The 10,884-nt window shown below is 37.6% G+C and overlaps 1 protein-coding gene and 1 pseudogene across 14 annotated transcripts in view; both read right to left on the bottom strand.

Annotated features, from left to right (window-relative positions):
• Positions 1-10,884, bottom strand: part of NUDT6 (nudix hydrolase 6) — a 77,488-nt gene that overhangs the window by 19,235 nt on the left and 47,369 nt on the right. Inside the window, exon 1 of one of the 14 annotated variants that reach the window (XM_070474888.1) lies at positions 1,204-1,392. The exons of the other annotated variants lie outside the window; for them this stretch is intronic. Within the exon in view, the coding sequence (XP_070330989.1) occupies positions 1,204-1,206 (3 nt within the window). The 5' untranslated portion in view covers positions 1,207-1,392. Of the gene's footprint in view, positions 1-1,203; positions 1,393-10,884 lie in introns of those variants that run through there. 14 annotated transcript variants of the gene reach the window in all.
• On the bottom strand, positions 3,790-9,969 carry LOC110150827 (chondroitin sulfate N-acetylgalactosaminyltransferase 2-like; annotated as a pseudogene).

The raw sequence follows: 10,884 nt of genomic DNA, 5'->3' as shown, positions 1-10,884 counted from the left end.
CCTGAAGCATATCTGACTTTTACATACTATAAAAAGGAAATTATCCTTCTAAGTCATAAAAATGTGGATTTTAAACTATATTTAGAATAATTCCATCATATTATAATGGTGAATGTGATGATAAATTTTTCCTATATATTTGCCAATTATAAATCTGATGTTCGTGTGTGTGTGTGTGCACGCGCACGCAGGAGTGGCAAACAGAACAGAGTGTGGATGATGTACAGTGGTCCCATCTATCAGTGAACTGCTAAGCCTCTGTTAAGACTATTTCAAGTTTAATTGCACTGCTTCTTTTAAAACTGTCCTGAAGAAAAACTCCCAAGTTTACTGTTTCTAGAATGGATGAAGAGGAACGATTCGTTTTCTGATCCTTTTTCTATTTTCCCAATCCTATGGACATCTTCTGTTTTCCTAAGCAAATGATTAGCTTCAAGATCTTCCCTGGGTGTGGCTGCTGAACTAGGAATTTGTGTAAACACTGCCCCCCCGCCCCCCAAAAACCCATTAATTTCTTTCAAGTCAGAAACTAATCTCAAGAACCAGAACAAGGGTTCAGACGTGCTAGTCCACTCCTTTTGGCTCTCTCGTACTATGTGGCCTTCTCACTCCTCCCTTACTCCAACTTGGTCAGACCCAGAGACCTCATTAATTTTGATTTTCACTGTTCTAATCTCTAATGTTACTACTCTTACTTTTCAGAGTTCAAAGCCACTGTACTTAGAACATTCACTGAGTGCTAGGTTTTGGGCACAGAGAAATTTATGCACAACACAGCAGGCCAATCATTCTCTTTCTCCTTGTACTACTGTATTTTTCTTAATAACATTTACCACTTTTTATATATATTTTATTCATTATTTGTATCTCATTTAGTTGCTAAGTCATGTCCGACTCTTATGCAACCCCATGAACTGTTGCCTGCTAGGCTCCTCTGTCCATGGGATTTCTCAGGCAAGAATATTGGAGTGGGTTGCCATTTCCTTTTCCAGGGGATCTTCCCGACATGGGGATGGAAATGCATCTCCTGGCTTGGCAGGCGGAGTCTTGACCACTGAGCCACCAGGGGAGCCATTTGTCTCTTACCTATTTGAATATAAGCTCCAGATGTAGAAACCTTGCTTTGTTCACTGATGTTTACCTAGTGCTTAAAACTCATGAACTCTGTAATTAAGTTTAGTGAAAGAATGAATAGGTCCCTACCATTAATTCAGCTCTTGAGCACCAGGTTTACAATGTCAAGTCACTGTTAGGTCTTGACAGTGATGGGGCAGGAGTAGAAGAACTGGATGGGTAGGAAGGGAGAAAGGACATAAAGTATCAATTTAGCTTTGAGTCTGAGTGTACACTTGCTCACAGTGAAGGTTAAACTTTCCTCTCTAAGACATAGTTGACACTAATGCCTGGGGGGAGTGAATCACTTTAAGAAAAACTGGCTCAGATGTCTGAAAATATGCTGATTAATTATTTATGGCTAATAGCTATCATCAGGGCTTCCCTGGTGAGTCAGACAGTAAAGAATCTGCCTGCAATGCGAGACCTGGGTTTGATCCCTGGGTTGGGAAGATCCCCTAGAGGAGGGCGTGGCGACCCATTCCAGCATTCTTGCCTAGAGAATCTCCACGGACACAGGACCTCACAGGCTACAGTCCACTGAGTCTCAAAAGAGTTGGATGCGACTGAGCGACTAAGCATAGCACAGCTATCATCAACCTCAGATATGCAGATGATACCACTTTAAGGGCAGAAAGTGAAGAGGAACTAAAGAGCCTCTTGATGAAGGTGAAAGAGGAGAGTGAAAAGGCTGGCTTAATACTCAACACTCAAAAAATGATGACCATGGCATCTGGTCCTGTCATTTCATGGCAAATAGGTGGGGAAAATGGGGAACCAGTATCAGATTTCATTTACTTGGGCTCCATAATCAATGTGGATGGTGACTGCAGCCATAAAATTAAAAGATGCTTGCTCCTTGGGAAGTATAGTTATAACAAACCTAGACAGTGTATTAAAAAGTAAAGACATCAACTTGCCAACAAAGGTCCAGATAGTCAAAGCTATGGTTTTTCCAGTAGTCATGTATGGATGTGAGAGTTGTACCATAAAGAAGGTTGAGCACTGAAGAATTGATGCTTTCAAACTGTGGTGTTGGAGAAGACTTGAGAGTCCCTTGGACAGTGAGATCAAACTACTCAATCCTAAAGGAAATCAACTGTGAACATTCTTCGGAAGGACTAATGCTGAATCTTTTAGCCACCTGATGTGAAGAGCCAACTCACTGGAAACGACCCTGATGCTGGGAAAGATTGAGGGCAAGAGAAGGGCAACAGAGGATGATGAGACGGTTACTGATTCAGTGGACGTAATTTGAGCAAACTCAGGGAGACAGTGAAGGACAGGAACACCTGGCATGCTGCAGTTCATGGAGTTGCAAAGAGTCAGACACGACTTAGCTACTGAACAACAACAGCAACAATAGCTATCATGCTTAAATTCTACCTAAAGCCAAAATAATTGCATTATAATTAATATAACTTAGCATCTCACTTTATACTTTTTATTACAACATTGAGCTATAGAAGAATACTCAGTTTTCACATTTTATTGCTCCATTAGATAAATCTGGTTATTACAACAAAAAAATAAAAACCCTAAGTAGGAGTATCACTTCTATTTAATCCACAAAGAAACCAAAGTCTTATATTAATAGTAATGTGAATTTGTTTCTAACTTTTGCCAATTCCCAACTGCCTAGAGGCATAAAGGGAATCATGTTAAAGAAAGTACTGCTTCTGAGAATCTATTCTTAAAGAACCAGTCATTGGCAAGACTGAAAATCAGCAAATGAAGAATCTGGATGCACAATGTTCTAGTTTGGTTGTTAACACATCAATTGTTGAGCAGTATCCCTGGAGTTTGAGTATCAGGTCTGGGGGTGGAGCAGAGGTGTGAGCACGTCTGGTTTCCAAGAAGTTGATGCTATTACTGTCCCTCAGTTTCACATTCACCTTCCATGCTCTGCCTAGTGATACTAGAGCTGGGACTTCACTGACCAGTTTGTTTTGCCAACTGACTCCCTTAAGCCTCTACCAACAGACTGCATGGCTGGGGGAGGAAGAAAGCAGGAAGAAAGCTCCTCCTGTCTGCTTCCTGTGCCTTTTCCATGTGCCTGTGGTTCTTGTATCACTTCAGCATGTTGCTTCATTCTGGCAGTGGCAGGTCCTTCCCATAGCAACAGTCAAATCCACTTTGCAGTTTTCTAGCATTTCCTACCTAAGCTTCGTTGTGCCCTCTCTCCAAAGGCACCAGAAAGCTGATGCTTCATTTGCAGAGGTCTGGGCCCCATGTCCTCTGAGTTCAGAGACAGGAGTTGAACAGCTTTTCTTGTTAGAGATTTAATAAGCTATGAGCAGTCCCAAATGAAAGGATGCACAACCTACCAGAGTGGCATGAAGATGACCTTAAACCACAGACACCTAAGATACAACAAGATGTAGAAAGAAGCCTTTTCCGAAATTCCCTTTATCAGATTAAAGGGAAAGCATTCTGAGAATGACGCTGCCATAAATCCCTTCTAGAGGAACTTCCAAGTCAAGAAGGAAACTAACCTTTAGTACCTGGTGAGAAACTGTATACACATACTTTATCAGAAGCTGCCATACCTTCTAAAATTACTCTTGCTTCTTCACTTAATCATCTTCCTTTTCTCTATAATAATCTTTTCTTCACACTTCTGTTCTAACCTCTCTTCTTGTACCACTTAAGTATCACTGCTGGTACCTAAATTGAATGAAATCGTTAACCTCAGCAACAGACAATGGCATCTATACTATATATTAAACAAAAACAAAAAAAACTATCTCCCTAAAAACAAACCCCATTCAAGTGAAGGTTTGTATTCTAATATATAGGCATTGCCATACAACTACTGACTCCCTCAAATTCAGGTATTAATTCATTTTATGTTTTCATTTGCTTTAGTTTAATGAACAGATTCCTCTCTAGGCTTAAATTCTCATTCAGTTATGTAATGATGAAAAAGTTATTTCTAAATGCTCTAAATCAAAGTTTTTCTGAAAAATGGAGATAATAATATGAAAATTTTTGTGAAAGTATTTTTATGTCATCACAGTGATCATCATTTATCTGATTTTATTTCTATTAAATAGCAAAACATGATGGAATTAAAGTACTTTTTTTAGCCTGAAAACCTCATCATCAGGATCAGGAATGCGTACTATCACAGAAGAAGAGGTGACTTGGGGAATGTCAAGTGTCAACAAATGGTTAGTTATGTATTTTTAGGAGGCTGGAAGCCATACCAGAGCTGGTGCTACCACTTTACCTGGGTTTTTAATCCTCTTCAGATATAGTTCCAAAAGACACCAAATAAACCATTTAGGAACTTACACAGAGTTATTTACTCAAAAGTCCCCCCAGCTTAAAGGTATGACCTTCAATTGACACTAAAGGCAACTGATACCCCAAAGAATCTTGAGGCAGAAGATGGAAAACTCTCCACTTGTATCTTTGTAAGTAAATGTTACAGGATGAAGAATGGCTAAAACAATGCCACTTTGGGTAGGTCTCTTGGAATTTTTGTTTAGTCATTAAGTCTTGGGTTTCCCTTTGTTTCTTGACTACCTTGGAAAACACTAGCAATTATTTCTTTGAAAATAAGATGAGCAAAACTAGAGAAGCACTGATTGTCTGAAGCGTGAAGTCACGATTAACTGAGAATCAGAGTTTTTAGTCATTTACAGTGGAGTTTACGCAAATTTCTACATACTTTTGACCACAGTCCTGTTTTAAAAATGTAGCGCAACTCAATTTTTTCCTTTTCAATTGCTGTAATACAGATTGCTCTGGAAGTTTGATTTCTTCAAACTGAACCTGTTAAATCATGTCTTGACAGATGTTATAAGGAAAAAAAAACACCCCCCCCAAATATCATGCTGTCTAGGTTTGGAGTAAGACAGGTCAGCCATAACTGCTGGGGAAGCCCTTTTCTTTTTTTCAGACTGCAGCCCAACTTTTAATATTTTTAGACTTATGTTTGAATAAATGAACCTGAAAAACTTCTTAAGAGTGGAGACATCATGTTAGCCTGGCTGTCTTTCATTCTCTGTTAAAGTCCTTAATGAAATTTTATTTGACAAGGCCATTTCCAAAACTGTGTTATTTTAATATCTTAAAAGTTTACCCTTTTCTTTTCAAAACCAGATTACATCTGGTACCCTACTCTACATGTACGTAAGGGTAAAGGGAGCATTACAGTACTAGGGGTATTTAATTTGTGATCACCAAATCTCACTCAGTTTCATAAACGGTGCAAATTAGGTCCCCAGAGGCTCACAGATAGGCCCAGAGTTGTTTCTTTGAACCCAGGTCTCCTGACCCAATTTTGTTTGTACAATTTCTTATGTCACCTGAGCGTAGAAAAGAATAAATATTGGTGCTACTGCTGGTTCTTTAAATGCAAGGAAATGACAATTAAAGGGATACACTTAAAAGACAGTAAAAGCTTTTATAATATCTCTTTAGAAGTGTTTTTTGTATACCAAAGTATAGATTTTTTTCAAACTTAGCAAAAGAAATTAACCAATTTATGTTACTTGTATATCCTTGTATAGCATATATATTTGGAATCTATCAATAATGTTTGGGTGTATCATTTGGCTGCCATATTGCAGAGAGTTATAATACTTTAGTATAAGCCAATTTAACTGAACAAAATCCTAAATAAGTTCTCCAACCTTAGATACTCAATATTAATTATATATACACTCCTTTGGCCTAAGGGTTGTAAGACTTAAATGATAAAATAATAAAATAATGACTACAGGAACTCTTCTTTTGTAGGTTAGAGTAGGGTAAGTTAAAGACCATCTGGTGTCCCTCATAATTTCATGGAGAATAGGGACATAGCTATATGTCTTTGAAACTGTTACTCAGTGTTTGAAATAGAATGTGAAGAGAATCAGGGCTTATTACTTTCAAAGAAAATGAGTTAATTTAGGTTTTGACTAATTTTTTTTTTTTAAACAATTACAGACTCTGAAATTGCACTGACTAGACTGGTTCCACTACTACATTATCTGCATGATTCTGGGTAAATAGCTCCTCTATATGCCTTTCACCCTATCTCTAGTTTCTAGATCTAGCAATTTACCCTATGGTAAAAGATCCCTATGTGATAAACAACGTAATACAATCCTGAATATAATTTCTTATTCACCTTGTCTCATTACCATAATTTACACCTCAATTAAAGCATCATTGTATGTGCAGGTAATACATTTCTTTAATATATTTTGTAATTCAGATTTCCATTTAGATAAATTTCTCCTCTTCCTCTTTTCTCCATCATTGTAACCTTATGGTATACCTTATTAAACTGTGTTCTCCATTTAGTAAAACTCCCTCTAAACTCAAACTATTATAATAATGCAAATACAGATGGAGCAAAATTAACATATTAGAAAAAAAGGATAAAAAATACATATGGATCCATGCTGAGACAATACAAAGCAAAAACCACATTAACACTAGGCTACGAGGAGGACCCTGAGAGCACTCTGGCTCAGGTTAACTCTGATGTCTGGCTCAGACATCCTAGAAGTTCCCAGTGTCCTGCACTTTAATATAATTAACTGCTCTGTTAAAGATGTTTCTATGTCTATTTCTGTTTGTTCAAAACAGTCTATAGCAACTCTGACTCCTAATCCTGAACACGACAATAAAGCAATACCGCATTATGTTTTTAGTCAAGTCATAGATTATAACCTAAGTATTTTCAACTCTTACTCATCTGTTTAAAACCAGACATTTAGGGAGCTAAGCAACATGACTGGTTGAGGATTTCAGATATATCATTTAATTATCCTCTGCTTCAGTGAGAAAGGATCCCTAAAGCTACTGATGAAAGATCTTCAATTAAAAACCAAGCAGGCTGACTCAGTGGTGGGCAGGTGAAGAACCCTTGGCCACAAAATCATCTGTAACACTCCAGTCTTCTCTGCAAGTCCAGGCTGCTCCTGACCCACCATTACAACACAACCAGGGTTCACATCAGAACATGAAGTCGAATAGACACTAATTCAAAACTACTTTTGGAACAAATGTCAGATTTTGATCTGTCAATGGTTCCATAGTGCAGTTGTCTTACAAAGCAGAGGCTCTGCATCACAACACTTGACTTTTCCTCCATTGAATGTACCAAGTTAAACTGCTAAAGTAAAATAAGGCCTGATAGAGGTACTGCATCTGAAATTATAATTCAGGCTAAATAAATACAGTTGGTTCGTGGTTCAAACTAATGTGCCAGTGATTATGTTAACCAACAGTTTCACTTTTTGTCCTATATGCCTGCTGTCAAGATGGTTCTCTCTCTCCTCCCAAGACCAGCATTCCCAGATGTGAGAGCAAAGCCTCCTTCATGGCTTTGGACTGGATGCATATGTGGTGGTGCTCAAAGGTTAACTTATCAGCACAGCGTGTCTCAGGACAGAGTGCAAAAGACCAAGAATGGGCGTTTGCATCACAGTGAGGTCCCCATGAAAGTATTTTCAATGAAAATGAACATCTTATCCACCCCCACCTTCTACTTCCATGTCAAATCTACCAAGAGTTAGGCGGATCGACACTGAAAGTCATTCCAAAGCCAAAGAGCTTGCCAAAAGACAGACCCCTCTTCATGAACCAGTTGCTGCTCCACAAGTGGCAGAACATCCTGACTGGCACAAATGATGGCAGGGTTGTAAAGACAACACCACAGGGTGAAATCCCTTCCTACTTGATTCAGCATTTAACTGGCATCTGGCATTGATAAATATGTATCAACATCACAAAAAAACATGAAGACCTTTCCCTGTTTCTCAAGCTCGGATACCTACATTTAGTCCTTATCTATGATTAAACTCTTCATTCAATGAGACCAAAAAGGTGTAATTGTGAAAATTAGACTCATCTGCTATAGATTTTAGGCTAGAACAGACTCTAGATTAGTCCCTCTTTACAAAATACATCACTGTGAGATGAATTCTCTAGTCCTGATGCATATATACATCCCTGAAGTTCTGCATAAATTGTGCCAATACTTGAGTTTTTTTAGCAAGTGGCACAATAATATTAATCATAGATCTAGTGGTCAATCATCTGATTCTTTACTTTCATGAGAGGTCAAAAAGGGTGGGAAGAGGATCAATCACATGGCTATACACTGTAAGATCTGTTTTCTTCAAAAAAAGAGTTCATAATGTGTGCCCATATCTCTCAGTGTAATAATAACCTTGTATGATGTCATTTTCATTAAATATCAGTTTCTCTCCAAGAGGACCATCCTCATCTTCCTATTCATCATTTTCATCTTCATGATTAATGTCCTCTAAGCAAGCTTCAATAATTACTACCAATTCATCTCACTTATCTTTCTTTTTAAAATTTATTTATTTTTAACTGGAGGATAATTGCTTTATAATGTTGTGTTTCTTTCTGCCATATATCAACATGAATCAGCCATAGTATATGTATGTCGCCTTTTTCTTGAGGCTCCCTCCCATCTTCCACCCCTACTTCTCTTTTCTATCCTAATTTCCTTAGGATAGTGAGTGAGATTCATTACCAACTGCAATACTTTCATTGCAGTAAAACATTCAAAGGGAACGACTCCATACTCACTAGGTAGTCTGGTTCCTATGCTAACTTCAGCTTTGTCAATTTGAGAATGAAGAGACTCCAAAAGATCCTAGGTACTTGTTCTTTATTGCCTTGATAGCCTTTGCTATTAGCCCCTAAAATATACTCTAACAATAACATCTTCACACTCATTTCCTGTAATTCTTCTTTTAATTGGGACATTTGGCCTTTCATACTGGTTGCACAGTTTGATAATGTTCTCACTTATGTAGGAGGGTTTGATAAAACTCTGCCATAACTTTCCATAATGATACTGGTAAGAGATGCATTTCCAGTCTTGGGGGCACATTCCATAAAGTACAAAAATAATAAACTGGAGACTAAAGAGAGACCTAACAGCAGCCAGTAGGTCCTGCTGTGAAGAATCAATTGTTTTCTAGGCATTCTTATTAATGTGAACTTGCCTAATGAGATAAGTGCTTTACTTGTTCATATCTTTAGCAAAAGGTTATCAAAAATTACAAGAGTCAAGGAAAGACACAACATAATGATCAAGGGTTCAACCCAAGAAGATACACAGTTATAAATATATACGCACCCAACATAGGAGCATCTCAATATATAAGGCAAATGCTAACTGCCATAAAAGGGGAAATCAACAGTAACACAATAATAGTGGGGAGAATTAATACCCCACTAACATCCAATGGACAGATCATCAGGCAGAAAATTAGTAAGGAAACACAAACCTTAAATGACACATTAGACCACACAGACTTGACTGATATGTTCAGGACATTCCATATGAAAGAAGCAGAATACATTTTATTCTCAAGAGCACATGAAACATTCCCCAGGATAGATGACATGCTGGGCCACAAATAAAGCCCTGGTAAATTTAAGAAAACTGAAATCACACCAACCATCTTTCCAGATCACAACACTATAAGACTGGGAATCAACTACAGGAAAAAAAACCAACTACCAATACATGGAGGCTAAAAACCATGGCACTAAATAACCAAGGATCACTGAAGAAATCAAAGAGGAAATGGAAAACAAAAAACCTAGAGAAAAATGGCTATCAAAACAAGACAATCCATAACCTATGGGACATGACAAAAGCAGTTCTAAGAGGCAAGCTTATAGCAATACAATCTTACCTCAGGAAACAAGAAAATTCTCAAATAAACAACCTAATCTTACACTTAAACAACCAGAGAAAGAACAAACAAAAGCCAAAGTTAGTAGAAGGAAAGGAAGTATAAGCATCAGAGCAGAAATAAGTGAAACAGAGACAAAGAAAAAAACAGCAAACATCAATGAAACTAAAATCTGGTCCTCTGAGAAAATAGACTGAACTGATAAAACCTTTAGCCAGACACATCAAGAAAGGGAAAGGCCTCAAGTCAATACAATTAGAAATAAAAAGCAGAAGTTACAATGGACATCACAGAAATACAAAGGATCATAAGAGGCTACTACAAGCAACTATACACCAATAAAATGGACAACCTAGAAGAAATGGGCAAATTCTTAGAAAAGTATAACTGTCCAAGACTGAACCAGAAAGAAATAAAAAATATAAACAGACCACTCACAAGTACTGAAATTAAAATTATGATTAAAAATCTACCAACAAACAAAAGTTCAGGACCAGATGGCTTCACAGGTGAAGAATTCTATCAAGCACCTAGAGAATAGTTAACACTTATTCTCAAACGCTTCTCAAAAATGCAAAGTAAATAATAATCTCAAGCTCATTCTACACAGCCATCATCACCCTGATACCAAAACCAGACAAAGATACCACAAAAAACTTTTACAGGCCAATAGCACTGATGAACATAGACACAAAAATCCTCAACAAAATACTAGCAAACTGAATCCAACAGTGTATTAAAAGGATTATACACCAGGATCAAGAGAGATTTATTCCAGAGATGCAAAGATTCTTCAATATGTGCAAATCAATCAGTGTGATACATCATATTAATAGACTGAAAAATAAGCATCATCTTAAGAGATGCAGAAAACATTTTTGATCAAATTCAACATCCATTATGATAAAAAACATTCCAGAAAGTGGGCATGGAGCTAGGGAACTTACCTCAATATAATAAAGGCCATTTATGACAAACCCCTGTCAAACTCCTTTCTCCAGAGGATGAGATGGTTGTATGGCATCACTGACTCGATGGACATGAGTTTGAGCAAGATCCAGGAGATGGTGAAGGACAGGGAAGC

Source organism: Odocoileus virginianus, chromosome 12 (assembly GCF_023699985.2).
Source record: "Odocoileus virginianus isolate 20LAN1187 ecotype Illinois chromosome 12, Ovbor_1.2, whole genome shotgun sequence".
NCBI classification, from domain to species: domain Eukaryota; kingdom Metazoa; phylum Chordata; class Mammalia; order Artiodactyla; family Cervidae; genus Odocoileus; species Odocoileus virginianus.
The sequence above is the reverse complement of the archived record's forward strand: the minus strand, read 5'-3'. Positions and strand labels throughout refer to the sequence as shown.